At 45.6% G+C, this 22585-nt stretch overlaps 1 protein-coding gene across 6 annotated transcripts in view; it reads left to right on the forward strand.

The window, feature by feature from the left end:
- Positions 1 to 22585, forward strand: part of LOC132815530 (carbohydrate sulfotransferase 9-like) — a 111962-nt gene that overhangs the window by 43969 nt on the left and 45408 nt on the right. For 2 of the 6 annotated variants that reach the window (XM_060824532.1, XM_060824530.1), the window contains exon 2: positions 16692 to 16891. In XM_060824532.1, coding sequence (XP_060680515.1) covers positions 16729 to 16891 — 163 coding nt within the window. In that variant the 5' untranslated portion in view covers positions 16692 to 16728. Of the gene's footprint in view, positions 1 to 1639; positions 1926 to 6701; positions 6753 to 11517; positions 11574 to 16691; positions 16892 to 22585 lie in introns of those variants that run through there. The other 4 variants (XM_060824529.1, XM_060824533.1, XM_060824534.1 and 1 more) reach the window with 4 other exon arrangements.

Genomic DNA, 22585 nt, shown 5'->3' on the forward strand with positions numbered 1-22585 from the left:
TGGGGGTGTGTGTGAGTCTGTCTGTCTGTGTGCGTATGTGTATGAGTCTGTGTGTGTGTGTGAATGTCTGTGTGTATGTGGAGTGTGTGCGTGTGTGTGTGTCTATGTGTGTACGTGTATGAGTTTGTATGTGTGTATGTGGTATGTGTGTCGATGTGTCTGTGGAGTGTGTGTGTGTCTGTGTCTATGTGTGTCTCTGGAGTGTGTGCATCTTTGTGTGTCTGTGTGTGTATGTGTGTGTCTGTGGAGTGTGTGTGTGTGTGTCTGTCTGTGGAGTGTGTGTGTGTCTATGTGGGTTTGTGTTGTATATGGTGTGTATGTGTGTATATCTATGTGTATCTGTGTGTGTATGTGATATGTATTTGTGTGTGTGTGTCTATGTGTGTCTGTGGAGTGTATGTGTGTGTGTCTGTGTGTGTGTGTCTATGTGTGTCTGTGTGTGTATGTGTGTGTCTATGTGTGTCTGTGTATGTATGTAGTGTGTATGTGTGTGTGTTTCTATGTCTGTCTTTGTGTGTCTATGTGCGTCTTTGTGTGTCTGTGTGTGTCTGTGGAGTGTGTGTGTGTCTGTCTGTCTGTCTGTGGAGTGTGTGTGTGTCTATGTGTGTCTGTGTGTATGTGGTGTGTATGTGTGTATATCTATGTGTATCTGTGTGTGTATGTGGTGTGTATTTGTGTGTGTGTGTCTATGTGTGTCTGTGGAGTGTATGTGTGTGTGTCTATGTGTGTGTGTGTCTATGTGTGTGTGTCTGTCTGTGTGTGTATGTGTGTGTGTATGTGTGTCTGTGCATGTATGTAGTGTGTATGTGTGTGTGTTTCTATGTGTGTCTGTGGAGTGTGTGTGTGTCTGTGTCTATGTGTGCCTGTGGAGTGTGTGTGTGTCTGTGTGTGTATGTGGAGTGTGTATGTATCTATATGTGTCGGTGTGTGTATGTGGTGTGTCTGTGTGTGTATGTGTGTGTCTGTGGAGTGTGTGTGTGTCTGTGTGTGTGTGTCTATGTCTGTGTGTGTGTGTGTCTATGTGTGAGTGTGTGTGTGTATTGTCTAACTGGAGCAAGAGTTTGTTACTTTTATACATCAATCAGCTTGCAATACAATGTTATTTGCCTTACTAATTGCTTGACTGTGCCTTCAGTGTAAATATTGCACTCACATCCAACTGATGGTCAGTGAATGTGCAAATAAAACTCTTCCAATCCCGATCTGAAATGCTCCAATGGGAACTTCTGATGAGAACAGCAAATCATTCATTTCATTGCAGCCTCATATCGAAATGAACAAATTGCTGTTAACAAAAACTGTTAGATTAACTCAAAACTCTAAAATGAGACTGGGTTATCACTGGACTTTGTAATTCCTGCCTTTGGTGAAAGTTGGGGGTGAGGCAGTTTTAATTGTAATCCCCTCAGTCATCTCTCCTTATTTCACTCTCATGTAGAATTTCTTTCTCAGCAAAGTAATGCCTGTGAATGTTTTATGCAGAGGCTGTAGTTGGTGGAGAGCTGGTGCTGCTATTCGATATCTGCCCATTCCTGGGTTGGATGGATTTATCGGAGTGGGTTACTGTAGTCACTGAACACAACGTGGGAGTGGCTGATCATGCTGATTGTTTTACACCAGATGTTAAATTTGAGGCAGGACAGAGAAATTAACTGCTTTAAGCTCTCTCTCTCTCCCCATCTCCACACAAACATACAGACATCAGAGATTATCGTCTGTGTGTGTTTGGAACAAGAAGTGGGAGCTCTAGTATTCTCCCATTTCCAGAGAGGTGTCAAGGCTGGGGCAGACAGAGAAGGGAAACAGTAACATGGGAAAAGGTTTCAGGCCATTACTTCTCAGGGCAAGGAATGCGTTCACTCGTGCAACATCTGCAAAGCTCCGCTGACTGTGGAAACAGAGCGAGAATCATTTTCTGTGAGTGGGTGAGTACTTTTTTTTTCTCTCCAAAAGAAAATGTCAGCTTATCTGGCTTTTGAGGCTCCAGCCGAACCTGAGAATTTACAAAGAGCCTGTTGAGTGGAGGAGCTCTGGGGAGTTTCAGCAACTGTGTGTGTTTTATATTTTGCAGAATGGCTCACTGTGTGCAAAACGTTTCACTGAACGTAGGAATCTGCAAGGGCTTACAATTCTATTGCAAGTGACAGCCTGCCTTCAGGCACCCCTCTTTCTGCCTGAAACATTGTAATGTGGTGATAAAGTATTTTACCTGTCCACCTCTGTGTGTGTGTGTTTGTGTATCTGTGTCTAACTGTGTGCATGTTTGTGTCTGTGTGTGTCTGTTTGTGTGTGTGTATCTGTGTCTAACTGTGTGTATGTGGGTGTGTGTGCGTTTTTATCTCTCTCTATGTTGTTTAAATTTAGTGCATGTCTCCTCAGTGGTTAGTGGTGGGGGAGGGAGCTGTGAGCTTACTTGGGTAAGTGTGACGTTACTGACTCTAATAAAGTGCGAACATGAGTTGAGAGTACAAGAAAAGACAAGAACTAAGAATGTGGGGCTGACATTTTTCTGAGATGGCAACAAGGAACCAATGATGGGAGGAGAAGCTGAATTATTTTTTATTCACTTTTGGGAAGTGGGCGTCATTGGTTGGCCCAGCAATTATTACCCGTCCCTAGTTGCCCCCTTGAGAAGGTGGGGGTGAGCTGCTTTCTTGATCAGCTGCAGTCCATGTGCTGTAGGGAGACCCACAATGCCCTTAGGGAGGGAATTCCAGGATTTTGACCCAGCGACACTGAAGAAAATATTTCCAAGTCAAGATAGTGAGTAACTTGCAGGGGAACTTGCAGGGGGTGGTGTTCCCATGGATCTGCTGCCCTTGTCGTTCCAAATGGAAATGGTTGTAGCTTTGGAAAGTGCTGTATAAGGAGACTTGGTGAATTCCTGCTGTGCATCTTGTAGGTAGGGCACTCTGCTGCTACTGAGCGTCATCATGGAGCGAGTGAATCTGCAAGTTACCTTCCACACCACTCCCCATTCCGACTTTGGAAACATATCGTGATTCTTTCAAGAAGGCAGCTCACCACCTTCTCCTCAGGATCAACTAGGGATGGGCAATAAGAGCTGGCCCAGCCGGCGATGCCTACATCCCATAAATTAGTAAATACAAATGAAAAGAAACTTCCTCACTGAGAGAGTGGTCAATCTCTGGCGCTGTGGGAGCTCAGTCATTCAAGATGAGAATGATAGACTTGTGGTTGCTAATGACACCAAGGGGTATGGGATGGCATGGAAATATGGCATTGAGGTTGATGATCTGGAATGGCTCAGTAGAGTTGACGGGCTGAATGGCCTACTCTTGTTCCTATTCATTAATCAACTGCTGAAATAAGGTCTATCCAGTTTGTAAACCCATCATTGCAAGGATTTGAGAAGGTAAAAAAAAATTTTGTGAAAATAAATTTGTAACTTTTTATTGTTGGTTGATGAGTAGGAAAACAAAATGATCATGCATATTTTCACCATGAGGTAATCCTGTACTCGTGATATGTTTCAGTATTAATTACAATTTGTGTCCTTTTTGTTTTTCCAAAAGTTGTTTGACCATTAATTTCTCATGAAAATGATGTCACTTGAACCAATAAGTCTGTAACAAATTAATCATCGCCTGGCAAAGTCTCAGATTTAAAAATTCACACCCTTGTTTTTAAAACCCTCCAGGTTTTACCTCTTCCTTTTCTCTGTGAACTGCTCCAGCACCCCCTAATCCTCTGGGATCTCTGTATCTCATTAACTCTGTCATCCAAGTCACACAATCTAAAGGAGGTTCTAAGACAAAGGCACCAATGTCTACGGCCAGGGAAAATTACACAACTTAAAGTGTTGGTGCCTTATGAACAGTCTCCCAGAATTAAGCCAATGTACATTATCAAAAGACGATTTACATTTTTTGGCACCTTTCGCTACCTCAGAATTTCCCAAAGTGTAACATGGTTAAAGTGCACTCAATATATTTTTCCTTTATTCTAACATGAGATGTGGTCATCAGCATTGTCAGTATTTCTTGTCTAACCCTAATTGCCCTGAAACAGAGTTTGTCTCTTGACCCTTTTCATGCAATTCCGACAGTGTGCCCATTCGGCCTATTGAGTCCTCACCGACCCTCTGAACAGCATCCCACCCAGATCCATGCCCCCTAATCCTGTAAACCTGCATTTCCCATGGCTAATCCACCCAGCCTGGACACTATGGGCAATTTCCCATGGCCAATTCACCCGAACCTACACATCATTGGACTGTGGGAGGAAATTGGAGCACCCAGTGAAAACCCATGCAGACACAGGGAGAATGTGTAAACTCACACAGACAGTCACCTGGAGCTGGAATCGAACCTGTGATCCTGATGCTGTGAGGCAGCAATGCTAACCACTGAGCCATCGTGCCACCATTTTGGAGGGCAGTTAAGAGTCAATCACAATGCTGTGGGTCTCGAGTCACATGTAGACTAGACAAGGTAAGGGCAGCAGAATGCCTTCCCTAAAGGACATTAGTGAACCAGATGGGGTTCTGGACTATTTGTTTGTGGTAGCGAATTTCTCATTCTCACTGTTGCAGTCTATGCCAACTCTCATCCACTGAAAGAGCTACTGCTAATGATGAAGGTTCCTCTTTAAGAGTAAGAAATGACAGGTGCAATGTGGTTGAGAGAAGCCACATTTTGTTCTAACTAGAATTCTCCTTCTGTCACTGATAGACTTTACTGCCTATTAGCAACTAATTGCAGATTACACTGATATGATAGACATTGTCCCAAAGACCTTGAGGAGGATCTGATGTAAGGTTTCCATCCTTTGAGATCCCAAATCACTCTGCCACCAACTCGATATGACTTCACTATGTTGCGTTGTACTGATATTTTTTCAGATACGTTATTTGCTATTCCTTGGGGAAACGGATTTCTTCTGAATTTCCAATTAGATTAAAGACTTCCACTTCTTTCAATGTTTTATAATTGATTTCCAGGATGTGGGTGTGACTGGCCAGGTGAGCATTTGTTGCCTGTTCGAATTGCCGAGAGAGTTGTTACAGTCAAAAGAATCATAGAATCCCTACAGTGTGGAAGCAGGCCATTCAGCCACACTGAGTCCACCTAAACCTTCCGAAGATCATCCCACCCAGTCCCACCCCTGTAGCTAACCCACCTAACCTACACGTCCCTGAACACTGTAGGCATGGCTAATCCACTCTGACCTGCACATCTTTGGACTGTGGGAGAAAACTGGAATATCCAGAGAAAACTCACAGAGACACGGGGATAATGTGAAAACTCTACACAGACAGTCGCCCAAGGCTGGATTCGAACCTGGGTCCCTGGTCCTGTGAGACAGTTAACCACTGAGATACCATGCGACCCACCCCCCCCCCCCCCCCCCCCATTGCTGTGAGTCTGGAGCCACTTGGAGGCCAGACCAGGTAAGGAGAGAAATTTCCTTCTTTAAAGGGCATTAGTGACCCGGGTGAGGTTTCTCCCTGTCGTTTGGGCACGGTGTCACAGTAACCATTAGGTTCTGAATTCCAGAGTTTTACCAATTTCAGTCTCTACCATCTACTATGGTGCAATTTAAACCCAGGTCCCTGGGAACATTACCTGGCTCTCTGAATTCATAGTCCAGCAGTAATATCTAGTAGGTCATCATTTCCCTGGGCATATCTAAAGCACTTTCCGGCCAGTGTAGCGCTGTTGTGATGTAAGCAATTTGACTCCTGAGCTGAAAATGTGTTGCTGGAAAAGCGCAGCAGGTCAGGCAGCATCCAAGGAACAGGAAATTCGACGTTTCGGGCATAAGCCCTTCCTGATGAAGGGCTTAGGCCCGAAACGTCGAATTTCCTGTTCCTTGGATGCTGCCTGACCTGCTGCGCTTTTCCAGCAACACATTTTCAGCTCTGATCTCCAGCATCTGCAGTCCTCACTTTCTCCTCCAATTTGACTCCTGATCCAGGCACAGGAAGCAGGAGTAAAATTATGGCCAAAAACCATAAATCCTATTTTTTGTATTCTTATGGTTTCTCTGCAACTGTGGTGAAGTGAGTAACTACCTACCTCCAATGTCACATCATCATGTTGTTCAAGTCCTACTCCATGACTTGACTGTCACACATTTATAATGTAGCCAAACAGGTTGATTCTAAAATGACGGTGGTCCCTGGGAAGTGAGCAAGGGTCTTCTTGTCAACCAGTGTGAGGAGGCAACCTGCACACAATCAAAGTCTCTGTGCATATGTTCCCATCACATAGTCCAGTCTATCTGCCGATGAGTTCCTGAGCTCCAACTGAGGTCTCGGGGCTCTGTTGATAACCTGACTTCCTGCCAGTCTTTCGTTATGCCTTGAAATTAAATCCGACTCCAAACAAAGGAAATTAGTTCAGGGAATCGGTCTCCATTCCTTTCTCATAATCTAGACTGGTTAAGATGTGTTGAATAAATAAAGTGCTTAATTTGCAGCTTTAACAGAACTGGATGCGTTCTTTGAACACTGATGGCTATTTAACTGAGAAATGTATCACCTGCCAAAATTAAAGCCAAAATCACTGTGATAATGAGTAGTGATAGCACTATCCCACTTTAAAACCATGATAACAGGTTTATTTAGATCAAAAACCCAGCTGGTTAAAATAGAACAGTGATAATAGATTGCAAGAAAAAACAAAAATGCTAAAAATACTTGACCTGAAATGTTAACTCTGTTTCTTTCTCCGCAAGTATTTCCAGCATTTTCTGTTTCAGTGCTGGCACAGGATTCTGCTTTTCAAGTAATTAATTTGACTTTTTCAATTATTCTGTTATGAATTGTTGGCAAGACCAATCAATATTTCCTGCCTGAGGGTAATAACTGCAGCCTGTTTGCAGAGCAGTTCAGCACAACTGAGTGTCTCGTTTGGACATTTTCAGCTGAGTAACATTGCTGTGGGTCTGGAGTTACATGTAGGCCAGACCTGATAAGGATGGCTGATTTTCTTCCCTAAAGGGAACTAAAGGGATTTTTATGACAATTGGTGGTAGTGTCAGTCCCTGAGGCAAGTTTTCAATTCCAGATGTATTCATTAGTTTAACTTAGAGTAAAAAATGAGGTCTGCAGATGCTGGAGATCACAGCTGCAAATGTGTTGCTGGTCAAAGCACAGCAGGCCAGGCAGCATCTCAGGAATAGAGAATTCGACGTTTCGAGCATAAGCCCTTCATCAGGAATAAGAGAGAGAGAGAGCCAAGCAGGCTAAGATATAGGGTAGGTAGGAGGGACTAGGGGGAGGGGCGATGGAGGTGGGATAGGTGGAAGGAGGTTTCTGTGCAGAGGAGATGACCTGGGGGGTGCAGTGAGAGAGGGACTCACTGAAATCCGTCGAATTCTCTATTCCTGAGATGCTGCCTGGCCTGCTGTGCTTTGACCAGCAACACATTTGCAGCTGTGATCTCCAGCATCTGCAGACCTCATTTTTTACTCGAAGATTTTAACCTACTGCGAATCCTCTTACAAGGATGCCTTCCTTGAAGAAGCTCTCTTCCTCCATCTACAAGGATTTCAGTGAGTCCCTCTCTCACTGCACCCCCCAGGTCATCCTTTGAAATCCTTGTAGATGGAGGAAGAGAGCTTCTTCAAGGAAGGCATCCTTGTAAGAGGATTCGCAGTAGGTTAAAATCTTCGAGTAAAAAATGAGGTCTGCAGATGCTGGAGATCACAGCTGCAAATGTGTTGCTGGTCAAAGCACAGCAGGCCAGGCAGCATCTCAGGAATAGAGAATTCGACGGATTTCAGTGAGTCCCTCTCTCACTGCACCCCCCAGGTCATCTCCTCTGCACAGAAACCTCCTTCCACCTATCCCACCTCCATCGCCCCTCCCCCTAGTCCCTCCTACCTACCCTATATCTTAGCCTGCTTGGCTCTCTCTCTCTCTTATTCCTGATGAAGGGCTTATGCTCGAAACGTCGAATTCTCTATTCCTGAGATGCTGCCTGGCCTGCTGTGCTTTGACCAGCAACACATTTGCAGCATTAGTTTAACTTACCTAGAATCATGGAAACCTACAGTGTGGAAACAGGCCATTCAGCCCATACTGCCCCTCCAATGAGTACCCCTCCCCCCAGACACCCTTAACTTGCCGTATCCCTGTAACACTGTATTTCCCATGGCTAAACCACACAGCCTGCGCATCCCTGGGCAATTGCCCATGGCTAACCCATCTAGCCTGCTCGTGTTTGGACTGTGGGAGGAAACCGGAGCACACCCATGGGGAAAACATGCAAGCCCCTCATAGACAGTCACCCAAGGCTGGGATTGAACCTAGGTCCCTGGCGCTGTGAGGCAGCAGAGCTAACCACAGAACTACCCCTGACGTTGGGTTAGAACACTTGTCCCCAAATCAGCTAGATGTACGCCCAGTGATATTGCTGCTAATTCCCTCATCTCGCTGTTTTAGATTCCAGAAATGTACAGTTTGATTTAATGAATATCATACTCACTCCAGTTGTGTCAATCTTTTCTTATTGTTGCTTTATCATTTACACTTAAGTTGCTGTAAGATAGATTTAGCTACTGGATTTCATGGATTTATCTAAAATAAATATCCCTCCTTAGACATCCTCCTTTTTGACCAGACCACCATACTATAATCCCAAATCGAGGACCTCTGCATCCCACCTTACATCCCAGAGTACTCAAGGAAGTGTCCCTGGAATTTAAAGTCCTATAGACTCTGGAGCAGTCCTACAGATTGGAGGGTGGCAAATGTAACCCCATTATTTAATAAAGGAGGGAGAGAATTACAAGCCACTTACCCTAACATCAGTAGTGGGCAAAATGCTTTTATAAAAGATATGATAACACAACACTTGGAAAGCATTAATAAGATTAGACAGGGCCAATATTGCTTTATAGAAGGCAAATCATGCTTATCAAAAATTGTGGAGTTTTTTCCAACATGTAACTAGTAAAATAAATGAAGGAGATCCAATGGATGTGGTGTATTTGAGAAGGCCTTTGATAAGATCGGTCATTAGAGACTGCTGGGCCAAATTAAAGCCCATGAGATTGGGAGTAATACATTATTATGGATTGAGAATTAGTTTACAGACAGGAAACTGGGGAATCAATGGATCTTTTTCCAAATTAGTGACTGGTAGGGTATCTCAGGGATCAGTGCTTGGGCCCCAGCTATTCCCAATCTATAACAACGACCTGGTTGAGGGGACCAAATACAACATTCCCACGTTTGCTGATGGTACAAAACTGGTGGTGGGGGGGTGGTGCTGTGAGTTTTGTGGAGGAAGCAAAGGGGGTTCAGGGTGTTTGAGACAGGTTGAGTGAGTGGGTAGAGACATGGAAGCTACAGTACAGTGTGGCTAATGTGAAGTGATACACTCTGCAGGGGCACCCAGTCATACAGAGAGAAAAAAACTACCATGAAGGGAAGATACAGCTCTGACATCAATAGTCACATGCTGCCAGGAGTGGAGGAGCAGGAGAATGGTGCTGTAATCAGTATTTCAGACTGCAAACAGACAGCTTATAGGTGGGAGTGAGAGAGAGTTATCATAGTCATAGAGACATACAGTCCTATGACTGTATGATGTACAACACTGAAACAGACCCTTTGGTCCAACTCATCTGTGCCAACCAGATATCCTAACATAATCTAGTCCCATTTGCCAGCACTTGGTCCATATCCCTTTAGAACCTTCCTATTCATACCCATCCAGATGCCTTTTAAATGCTGTAATTGTACCAGCCTCCACCACTTCCTCTGGCAGCTCATTTCATACATGCACCACCATTTGCATGAAAACGTTGCCCCTTAGGTCCCTTTTAAATCCTTCCCCTCTCACATTAAATCTGTGCCCTCCAGTTTTGGATTCTCCCACCCCAGGAAAAAGACCTCTATTTACCCTAAAAATGCCTCTCATGATTTTGTAAATCATGATAAGGTCACCCCTCAGCCTTCGACGTTCCAGGGATAACAGCCCCAGTCTATTCAGCCTTTCACTCTAGCTCAAACCCTCCCAACCCTGGCAACATTCTTGTAAATTTTTTTTCTGAACCTTTTCAAGTTTCATAACATCCTTCCAATAGGAAGGAGACCAGAATTGAATCCAGTATTTCAAAAGTGGCCTAACCAATGTCCTGTACAGCTGCAACATGGCCTCCCAACTCCTGTACTCAATGCTCTAACCAACAAAGGAAAGTATACCAAACGCTTTCTTCACTATCCTGTCTACCTGTGACTCTACTTTCAAGGAACTATGAACCTGTACTCCAAGGTCTCTTTGCTCAGCAACACTCCCCATTCAGTGTATAAGTCCTGCCCTGATTTGCCTTTCCAAAATGGAGCGCCTCATATTTATCAAAACTGAACTCCATCTGCCACTCCTTGGCCAATGGCCCATCTGATTGACCTATCACCTTCATCCCCTCCCCCACTCACCCATTGTACTCAATGCTACTCTCTCCCCACCCCCACCCTCCCCTAGCTTATCTCTCCACGCTTCAGGCTCACTGCCTTTATTCCTGATGAAGGGCTTTTGCCCGAAACATCGATTTCGCTGCACTTTGGATGTTGCCTGAACTGCTGTGCTCTTCCAGCACCACTGATCCAGAATCTTGTTTCCAGCATCTGCAGTCATTGTTTTTATCTTTTATCCTTAGATAAGTCTAGGCACAGATGAAGCAGACTGAGAGCAGAAGCAGCCTCAAGTGTGTGGTGCATGCACCCACTACACAGAAAATGCATAGCAGGCAGAATCTGTGCAGGATACCAACGCAGCCTTAAATCCTTGGAATCCACGCATTCCATAGGAACTGCCATCGCAGCTGAAAGGACACTGGCACTGATACTCATTCAAGACATGAAGTAAGCAGTTAGTGCTGCACCCTGATCAGTCTCGGGAGCAGATACATAAGCACTCTGCCTAGTCCCAGTCTGTTCAGGGAGGATGAAGGTCAGGAGCATGGGGCTGAATCGCAATCCAATAATATATAACCAAATAATATATAGTGAGATAACCTGTACATGACCACAAGGCTGCAACCAAAATACAGATGGCTGGTGTCTGTGAACTATCTTATTTCCCGAATGTCCGGGACTGCTACATGCAGGGAAACTTTGGGATCCTGGAGGTGGATAGATTCCTATTAAGCAAGGGGTGAAAAGCTATCAGGTATAGGTGGGAATGTGGGGCGGACATTAATATCGGAGCAGCCATGATCTCCTGGAACAGGGCAGCAGACTCGATGGGCTGAATGGCCTACTCCTCCTCCTGCCTTCTCGTCACCCAGATTGGATCGGATCTGTTTTGCTGTGAAATAAACGAGGGGTTTCAGGTCTCGCAGGGTGAAGGTGGGTAGATCCTGAACAAATCTAAAAGCAGTCTGCTGTGAGAGCGGGAGGAGCAGCTCATATCGGTGAAGGTGGTGTGTGTGTGTGTGTTTGAGAAGAGAGGGGGAGGTGTGTGATGCTGTTGGTGAGTCAGATAGAGTTCTGTACAATGCACTCTCTTCCAGCCAAGCACAGCGTTACGAACAGCGATAGCTGATATGGAGCACCCAGGTCTTTAATGTGAAACAGAAGCTGTTCTCTAATGATGGTAATGGAAAATAAATTACGATAGCAGCCTTTATCTTGTGGACCGACGGGTAATGTAATATGGTCAGACAGCTTTGAAATAATTAATCTGTTGTAGGAATAGAAGACAGCATTGTGATTGCAGTAATCTGATTTTTGCAACGAAATGGGACTGAAATGGAACGAGAGGACATAGTTTGATTGTTGTTTCTCTTGAAGACAGTTTTCATTTTCGATGATGAAGAAAATTGGATGAAAGGACAGCGAGAGCTTTTCTCTCAGCTCTGGCTGACGTCCAAGGGAGACTTCCTCTCCCCAGCCATCCTGAGATTGACTGACCCAGTTCTCTCTCCCTTTAAACAGTTCAACAGCAAGGGCTCCAAGCTAAGAACAGTAGGACAGCTTGGAGTGTGAGGCCGAAATAAACACTCCTTATGCAAATGCACAGCAAACGAGAAGCAAATTTTCTTTTTAATTCTCTCATGGATGTGGGTGTCGCTGGCTGGGTCAGCATTTATTGCCCATGCTTAATTGCCCCTTCAGAAGGTGGGGGTGGACTGCCTTCTTGAACTGCTGGAGTCAACCTCCTATGGGTTGACCCACAATGCCCTTAGAGAGGGATTTTGGCCCAGCAACACTGAAGGAACATTGATGTATTTCCCAGTTGGAATGGTAAGTGACTTGGAGGGGAACTTCCAGGGAGTGGTGTTCCTATGTATTTGCTGCCCTTGTCCTTTAAGATGGAAATGGTTTTGAGTTTGGAAGGTTTGAATTTGTGCAGTGCATTTTGTAGATGGTACACACTGCTACTATTCACAAACAGTGGTGGAGGGAGTGGATGCTTGTGGGTGTGGTGCCAACCAAGAGGCTGCTTTGTCCTGGATGTTCTTGGAGCTGTACCCATCCAGGCAAGTGGGGAGTATTCCATCACACTCCTGAGTTGTGCCTTGTAGATGGTGGACAGGTCTGGGGAGTCAGGGGGGTGAGTTACTTGAACATTGAATTGCAGGGGTAAATCTGCTTAACATGGTAACAGGCACTGAGTCAAGGCTGAGAGGAGGTCAGGAATGGGAACAGAATGTACCAGGGCACTCTATGCTCTCTCTTCAGAGGATTTGTGGGTGGGGGAGCAGGACTGGGCATACCAGTGTCCCCAACCTGCTACTGATTGTACGTGGAGAGGGCAAGATGCAAGGGGTCTCCCAGAGGGAGGAAACAGTAAAGAAATTGGGAAAGAAGCAGACAGGTCATAGTGGAGATTCAGTGTGAAGTAAACACAATGAATGTTTATCTGGGGAAGAAAGAATTTGTAGTTAGCAGGAAAAATCTGATTCCAGCAAAGACAGAGAGTTCATCATTAATATGATTCTACAATTTAAGGTTAATGGCACAAGAAATATAAATAATTTCCTACATGATGTAAATTCAGGGTAATACTATTTGAAAGTAAAGTTTTGGTAGGGTAGTTCAGTCCAGTGTATTACAGTGTGTGGGACCTGTCAGTCATACCTGACAGCCTCATGGCCACATCTCCAGGAGGTACTGTTGGTTTGGTCAGTGTGAGTGCTGGCTTTCAGCACTTGAGCAGGTACAGCAGTGCATCTGTGAGGCTGGGAGTCACATGGACATTCCTGAAGAAGGGCTCATGCCCGAAACATCGATTCTCCTGCTCCTTGGCTGCTGCCTGACCTGCTGCGCTTTTCCAGCAACACATTTTTCAGCTCTGATCTCCAGCATCTGCAGTCCTGACTTTCTCCTAGTCACATGGACAGCAAGCTTTTAAACATGGTCCCCCACAGCTTCAGAAAGTGCAGTCCACGAGGGAAGGGATGACCATCAGTCAGAAGGGAGTTAAGCAGGTAGTCAGGAACCCCCCCTCCACCAGGGTGTGTTACACTCAAGACCAGATTCTCTGAGTTGGAAAACTGGTGAGAGTGATGGTTCCTCTGGGGAGTGCAGCCAGAATTCAGCTACATAAGGAGGGGAGCAGAGGGAAAGCTATAGTGGTAGGAGGTTCATCAGAAATAGTTACAGGCAGATGTTTCTGCAGCCGCAATGGTCTCCAGGATGGGGTGTTCTCTCCCTGGCAGGATGTCACAGAACATCTACAGGGCACACTGAAGGGCAGAGGGCGATCAGACAGAGACCATAGTACACATTGGAAATACAGACATTGGTAGACAGAGATAGAGATGAGATCCTGAAGCAGGGTTTAGAGTAGAGTTTTAAAAAGCAGGACTTCATAAAAGTTGCGATGTCTGAATTACTCCTAGTGCCATACGCTGGTGAGTACAGGAACAGAACAGACAAATGCATGGCTGAAGAGTTGGTGCAGGAGAAGGGGTCTTTTGATTCCTGAATCACTGGGACCATTTCCGGGATAAGTTGGGCAGGTTGTGTCTGAACTCGAACTGGGACCAAGTTCCTTACAAGCAGCTTTGCTAGTGTGGTTGGCAGGAGTTTGAACAAATTTGGGATAAGGAGTGAGGCACAGTAGGGATGATCTGCAGATAAATATAGAATAAAACGAGTCAGTCTGTGAGGCGGAGCATATATGGTCAAGTTAAGACACAAGGAAAATGGCTGGCATTTACTTTAATACAAGGAACTGTAGAAGTAAGGTAGAAGGGTTGAGCAGGGCTGATTACTGCATGGGGATGTGATAGGATAAGGGTGTCTTCACTGTCACTGGGTCAATAACCTGGAATTCACTCCCTAATGGCATTGTGGGCCAACCCACAGAAGGTGGATTCAAGAAGACAACTCACCACCACCTTTTGTTCAGATGATAGAATCCTCGCATTGTTTAAACAGGACATTCGACCCATTGAGTTCACACCGACCCTCCAAAGAGCATCCCACCCAGACCTAGGCCCCTGCTCTATCCCTGTAAGCCTGCATTTCTCATGGCTAGTGTACCTAACCTACACATCCCTGAATACCATGGGTACTTTAGCATGGACAATCCCCCTAACCTGCACATCTTTGGACTGTGGGAGGAAACTGGAGCATCCGGAGGAAACCCACGCAGACATGGGGAGAATGTGCAAACTCCACACAGTCAGTCACCTGAGGCAGGAATTGAACCCAGGTCTCTGGCGCTGTGAGACAGCAGTGCTAACCACTGTGCCACCGTGCCGCCCTCAAATGTTGATCAAGAAGTAAAACGCTGCAAATGGAGGATTGCTACCTTGTAATGTTCCTCTAATGAGGCATATCAGAAGAACTTTAAAATAAACAGGGCAGTCATTTTGTTGGGGGGGTGTCATACACACTCAATCAGTCAGGCAAAGACAGAAGGATGCATATTAGATTAGATTAGATTGGATTAAATTCCCTACAGTGTGGAAACAGACCCTTCGGCCCAACAAGTCCATACCGACCCTCCGAAGAGTAACCCACCCCCATCTGACTAATGCACCTAACACTATGGGCAATTTAGCAGGAATTATTGACAGTGCTTTGCCCAGAGGACCACTGAAGATATTACCTAAAAGGGTGACGAAACATCTGGAAATGAACCTTCCAGCCCAGCGAGCAAACCTACACCAAAATTTGACTGAATTTGTCAAATACTGTGCACAGTCCTGGTCCCCACACAATTGGAAGGATGTGATTGCATTGGAGAGGATGCAGAGGCGATTCACCAGGGTAGGAATGATTCAGTGGTCTGCTACACCCAACACAGCCGAGCTCTGTTATCGACAATGAGAACTTACTCCTCCTCAATGTCTTCATCCTCCTCATCAGATGACAGCTCCTGCTCCCACAGCTACCACACCGTCTCATTGTGCGCTCTGATGGTGCACAGTTACAGTGCACCAGGGCGATGTGGCACATTCCGTCCTGGAGAATTCCCCGCAGCCCCAGTGTCTGCTCCATCACATCCCTGGCACGTGTACCATCTTGGTGAAGGTATCACTCTGGCTGAGGGACTGACACATCCCAACAAAAAGGGAGAACCTGCTGAACTCTGACCTTCTCCCCATCCTAGACTCACCTCGATCATTCAATTTTTCATCGTATTCAGGCCAGTCCATCATCATACCCACATGACCTACAGCACAGTGATGGTCCCCTTATCTCATAGCACCCTTAGAAATTTTTCCTTTCTTCAGCATTCCCCTCTCTTTAAGGTAATGTCCCTACTTTCTATATCACTGAGATGGCAATGATAGATTTACAAGCACCACTGCTCAGGGCAAACCACTATTGACCAACATTTGATGCAGAAGCACGTTCACTCTGTGTGCATTCCAAACAGATAACGCAATGATCAGGAATGAATCCTGGATGGAGTTTTTGGAGCACAAACTATCAGCACTGGGCTCTGTCCTTTCTCCCCCTCCCCCACACTGCCTCTATGACTCTATTTATCTCCCACCAACCCAACTGTTATTTCCCCACAGCTTCCCCCTCCAAGTGGAGACCGACCACAATGAACTTCTAGCTCTCCCCCTTAAACGTTGACATTATATCTTATTGATGCCAACTCTGTTTCTCTATGCCCAAGGTGGTGGTCACAGCCAATAAGCCCCCATCCTATAGCTTACCATGACCCCATTAACACATGGAGCACCAGGATTGTATTGGCTGTGAAATCTGACTGGGTTCAGTGGGCAGCCACTGGGCGTGACTGACCCAGTCCCTGTCCAGTGTCTTTACAGCCCCCTGGCTGGTGATATACAATTCCCTCTGACTGCTACTGCTGCTGACCCTACAGCACTGACCACTGCCCAGACTGTAGTCAGACAGAACCCCCCCCTCTGGACTGTGTGTGGAATGAGACCCCACTGGAACTAATGACAGACCTGCGGGAACTTGCAGGGGGTGGTGTTCCCATGTATCTGCTGCCCTTGTCCTTCGAGGTGGAAGTGGTCGTGGGTTTGGAAGGTGCTGTCTGAGGATCTTTGGGGAATTTCTGCAGGGCATCTTGTAGATGGTACACACTGCTGCTACTGAGCGTCGGGGGTGGATGTGGTGCCAATCAAACGGTTTGCTGTGTCCTGGATGGTTTCAAACTTCCTGAATGTTGTTGGAGCTGCCCCCATCCAGGGCAAGTGGGGAGTATTCCATCTTCCTCCTGACTTGTGCCTTGTCAATGGGGCTTTAATAACCAGAGCTGTATCTGTTTCCTCAGGATGTCCAACGCGAAAATATGAACGCATGAAGATGAAATGCCACAATGTGTGACGGCCATGCCAAGAGGAAGATGCTGCTATAGAGGTTCAGCTAAAGACATGAATCTGAAACATATCTTTTTGTCCATTTTGTCATTTGGAGTGGCTGGGCTGTTACTTATCATGTACTTCCACGTGTGGATTGAAGAACAGCCTGTAGGTGAGTCAAAGCTGCTTTGGTCTTTTGACCTTGTTTTCACAGAGAGTCCAACCAAACCTGGGGAGGAGGGACCTCTCCTGTTATAGAAATGTTTGAGCAGCTGAGCCCCATCAATATGTGGGGAGAGGTGGAAAGTTTAAGGGGGATACACATGGCAAGTAATTCACACAAAAGGTGGGTGGGTGTCTGGAACGCGTTGCCAGCAGAGGTGGTAGAGGCAGGCACAGTAGATTCATTTAAGATGCGTCTGGATAGATGCATGAGTAGGTGGGGAGCAGAGGGATACAGATGCTTAGGAATTGACCGACAGGTTTAGACAGTGGATTTGGATCGGCTCAGGCTTGGAGGGCCGAAGGGCCTGTTCCTGGGCTGTAAATTTTCTTTGTTCTTTGTTCTTTACCTTCTGGGCAATTAGAGACAGGCAATCAACGTTGGTCCAGTCAGTGTCAGTGACACCCTTGTCCCATGAATGAATAACGTGATCAGTTTTATGTCATTAATTAAATGCCTATTGCTAAAGGATTGACACATTTCGATTAATCATCAGGACAACTCACAAGAATACCGACATTCAGGGGATCATTGCGAACTGTTTGAGAAGAGATTGCCAATAGGTTGGCAAATGGTCTCTGATTAGTTGACATGTTTTCATGGATACTGCACCAGTTACTGAATGAATTTAAGTCATGCATCTTAACTCTGGTTGGTCAAGACATTTGCTTGGGAAATGAACCTGGGAATCACTGTTGTCTATTTTGTAAAGTTGATATTGGTGCAGTGTATGTGCATGTTCTTTCTGTCTGCAAAGGGCAGGGTGCTGTGTATTAATATGTACATTCCTGATGAAGGGCTTATGCCCGAAACGTCGAATTTCCTGTTCCTTGGATGCTGCCTGACCTGCTGCGCTTTAACCAGCAACACATTTTCAGCTCTGATCTCCAGCATCTGCAGACCTCGCTTTTTACTCTATTAATATGTACAGTTTGATACATGGAGGTGAGCCACACAGCAAACCCAGTGAACTATCTTAAATTGGTTGTCACTGTGTCATTCTTCACACACTCAGGATTATTTAGCTTACATAGGCTCAGTGGTTAGCACTGCTGCCTCACAGCACCAGGGACCCAGGTTCAATTCCAGCCTCAGTCTGTGTGGAGTTTGCACATTCTCTCCATGTCTGTGTGGGTTTCCTCTGGGTGTTCTGATTTCCTCCCACAGCCCAAAGATCTGCAGGTTAGGTAGATTAGCCATGCTAAATTACCCGTGGTGTCCAGGGATGTGTAGGCTAGGTGGATTAGCCTTGGGAAATGCAAGGTTACAGAGATAGGGTAGGGGGATGGGTCTAAGTGAAATGTTCTTCGGAGGGTTGGTGTGAATTCAATAGGGCAGGTAGCCTGCTCCTACACTGTAGGGATTCTATGGATTGTTACTCTCAACCATCAGTCAGGATCTAAAGTTATATCTCTCCCTCTCACACCTGCCTTTCAGCAATAGACTTGCCTCTGACTTGCTAAAATAATGGCCTTGTCAGTGATGCCTTTTATAAAATTCATATATGGGCAGCACTGGCTGAGTCAGTGCTTATTGCCCAGAGGGCAGTTAAGAGTCAACCACTTTGCTGTGGGTCTGGAGTCATATGTTGACCAGGCCAGGTAAGGATGGGAGATTTCCTACCCTGAAGGATATTAGTGAAACACTGGTTTTTACTGCTACCAGCTAATGGTTACCACTAGGCCAACGTTTGTAATTTCAGAAACTGCTGAAAAAGCTCAGCAGGACTGGCAGCACCTGTGAAGAGAAATCAGTGTTAAAATTTCGGGTCCAGTGACCCTTTCTCAGAATCAGATCCAAGCTTAACTCTGATTTCTCTTCAGAGATACTGCCAGACCTGCTGAGCTTTTCCTGCAACTTCTGTTTCTGATTTACAGCATCGACAGTTCTTTCAATTTCTTTATTAGATTCCCTACAGTGTGGAAGCAGGCCCTTCGGCCCAACCAGTCCACACCGACCCTCCGCAGACTAACCCACACAGACCCATTTCCGTCTGATTAATGCACCTAACACCATGGACAATTTAGCATGGCCAATTCACCTGACCTGCACATTTTTGGATTGTGGGAGGAAACTGGAGCACCCAGAGGAAACCCACGCAGACACGGGGAGAACGTGCAAACTCCACACAGACAGTCACCCGAGGCTGGAATTGAACCTGGGACCCTGGTGTTGCGAGGCAGCAGTGCTAACCACTGAACAATCGTGCCGCCCCATTTTGTATATTTACTTCAGTTTAAACTTTGATTATTGACTATGTCATGCTCCTAGAGTCCCACCCTGGGGTGATAGCCCAGTGATGTTCCCTTTACACCACAGCCTCCCCATGCCTGAGTAATGAAGGGGGTTTAGTGCTGTGGGTAAATGCTGCAGGAATATGAAGATATGGACACATAAAAATAGTAGGAGCAAGAGTAGGCCATTCGGCCCTTCGAGCCTGCTTTGCCTTTCAGTATGATCATGACTAATCATCCCACTCAGTTCCCTTCAGTTTTTCCCCCATACTCTTTGATCCCTTTAGTTCTAATTCTAACTCCTCGAAAATATTCAATGTTCTGATCTCAACCACCTTCTGCGGCAGAATATAAAACTGGTTAAATAATGTTTCAACAGGCTTTTTATGGAATCACTGAGGTTGGTCCTACAGTTCTGGATGCAATGCATATTGCAGCAGTCTGTTTATTGTGAAAAGTCTCGTTGCTATGTTTCCATCTGGGTAATGAACGAGCAGGAAGCCTGCTGGAGCTGGGATAGCTTTCTGTGGTATTCATTTCCTGATGACTGGAGAGAGAAATCCATACCAGCCAGGCACTGAAGGCTTCTGTAAACTGTGGGACATACAAAATACCTTTTTTATGATCCTCGTGCACTTTGACTTTTCCCCTTGTATGATGACAGTGACCCCCAAGTTGGTAAATATAATGTCATAGCCTGAGCAGTGAAATCACTTCTTCCATTTTCTCTGGAGGAAGGAACAGTTGAAATAATTGCTTCATGGTTTATGAGCCAAGAACTCTGCACTGAATCTCACTGGTAATTACCTTTTTATTCATAGAGGTGGAATGTTATTGGAGAGTTATAACTCTCTAATGTTTATGGAGGTTCTGAACATTTAAAACAAAGAACGTTAATTCTAAAACATTTCTCACAATCTCAGGACGTCATAGAGGTCTATAACACAGGTTCCTAACATCCTCTGGGTGAATACATCTTTCCCACATCCCCTCTAAACCTCCTGCCCATTAATTTAAATCTATTCCCCCTGGTTATTGATCCCAGCATCTGTCTGTCTGTGTCCCTCATCATTTTATCCATCTCAGTCATGACCTCTCTCAGTCCCCTCTGCTCCAAGGAGAACAACCCCAGTCTGTCCAATCTCTCTTCATCACTGAGACTCTTCAGCCCAGGCACCATCCTGGTACATCTCCCTCTGCACCCATGCCCAGTTCTATCACATCCCTCCTAGAATGTGGATTCCAGAACTGGATACAATACTCGCGCTGTGGCCTTATCAATGTTTAATATGGTTCTAGCATCACCTCCCTGCTCTTCAACTCAATGCCTGGGCTAATAAAGGCAAGTATCCCATATGCCTTTTTTACCTACATGTTCTACCACCGCAAGGGACTGATCTACGTGCACACCAAGGTCCCTCTGATCCTCAGCGCTTCCCAGCATCCTACCGTTCATCATGTATTCACCCTGCCCATTGGATGTCTCAAATCTCTTTAGTCACTGTTGTAATGGAGGAAACATGGCAGCCAATCAGTGAACAGCAAGATCCCACACACTCAAAGCAATGTGACATCGACCAGACCAGACCAGGGATGCTGATTGAGGGATGCCAGGTTTCTTCTGTGCCTTTCTTCCAGAGAGTCGCCCTGAAAAGTCAGCTGAGGATTCATTTTCTGGGTTGAAGCTGTGAGAACAGTCCCTCTGACAGTGCAGCACCCCCTCCATGCTGCACTGTCAGAGGGACTTGACCCTGAAATTTTCCAAATTCGGTGCAAGTTTGCTCTAGCCCAAAAACTCTTGGATATTATTCTGTTAAACGTTGACCAGCAATAATTCAGCATGATAATTATTCACACAAAACAAACTAGCCTGACATCACATAACAACTGCTTCATCCCAAAGAAATTCAATGTAAGTTTAAGATGGTTGTCACAGGCTGTGGGTGACACTGGCTATGCCTAGTATTTAATGATCCTCCTAACTGCCCTTGAGGCGGCAATGGTGAGCTACCTTCTTGAACCGTTGGTTTCAACCCCCTCCTTCAATGTCAATGGGTTAAAATCCTAGAATTCCTTCCCTGACAGCATTGTGATGTCCCACCACTAAAACTGGGTGCAGCAGTTCAAAAGAGTAGCTCACTGTCACCTTCTGAGGGGGCAATTATGAATGGGTAATAAATTAAGACCCAGCCAGCAACACCCACATCCCATGAGTGAATGAAAAAAGGGACATTCTGCCTCCTCACTGTAGTGATTGGCACCAGGTGGGTCTTATTGACGATGAGATCCCTCAGTGGGGTTGTTAACATGGGCCAATCAGGGAGCCCTGGCTGACAGATATAAACAGGGGATTTAGAATCTCCTCAGTTCGGGGACTGACTCAGTCCGAGCTGGCTGGTCACAGTAAATAAAGGGTGACTTGGTGACAGGATACCAGCCTCTATTTCACACACAAAGAACAGCCTTGACAAAATCCGTCTTTCTTCAAACCACATGTTTTATATCAAGAACAATTTTTTCTGTGTACTTTCCTGTACAAAGCACAGAATGAAATCACTGTTGCTGGAGTTTCCTGTTAAGTTACAAGTATCGGGTTACATTTACCAGAAATGTACTAAATTGTCTTTTATATTTGAACAACCATTGGTGGAGAAGTTCAAGAATTAGCTCAGACCTCGTGAATTCAAACAGCAAAGGCAGTAACTGTGCAGGTTCACTGCTATGTCAGTTTCTTTCTCTCTCCCTCCCTCCCTCTCTCTCTCCTGCACTGACCTCACCATGTGCTTCCTTTGCCTGTTCCTCTCCCTTTTAAAACTGCTGTTGTTTTGAAGTTTTTTCCTCCAAAGTTCCAAAACAATGCATCAGCGTATAAAGTAGTAATCGCTGCTCCTGGAATTTCAGGTAATCACCTCTAACACCTAAAATATCTCAAAGACGGAGCAGCTGTACCAGCCAGAAATTTTTCCCGTCTTCCATCTTGAGCCTCTTGCTGAGATGTTTGTATCAGCGATAGTCACACGTGAGGTGCCGGAAGACTGGAGGTTGGCAAACGTGGTGCCACTGTTTAAGGAAGGTGGTAAGGACAAGCCAGGGAACTATAGACCGGTGAGCCTGACCTCGGTGATGGGCAAGTTGTTGGAGGGAATCCTGAGGGACAGGATGTGCATGGAAAGGCAAGGACCAATTAGAGATAGTTAACATAGCTTTGTGTTTAGGAAAATATGTCACACAAACTTGATTAAAGCTTTTGAAGAAGTAAAAAGGAGGATTGATGAGGGCAGAGTGGTAGATGTGATCTATAAGGACTTCAGTAAGGCGTCCGACAAGATTCCCCATGGGACACTAGTTAGCAAGGTTAGATCTCATGGAATACAGGGAGAACTAGCCATTTGGATACAGAACTGGCTCA

The sequence above is a fragment of the Hemiscyllium ocellatum genome, chromosome 4, assembly GCF_020745735.1.
Source record: "Hemiscyllium ocellatum isolate sHemOce1 chromosome 4, sHemOce1.pat.X.cur, whole genome shotgun sequence".
Classification (NCBI taxonomy): Eukaryota; Metazoa; Chordata; class Chondrichthyes; order Orectolobiformes; family Hemiscylliidae; genus Hemiscyllium; species Hemiscyllium ocellatum.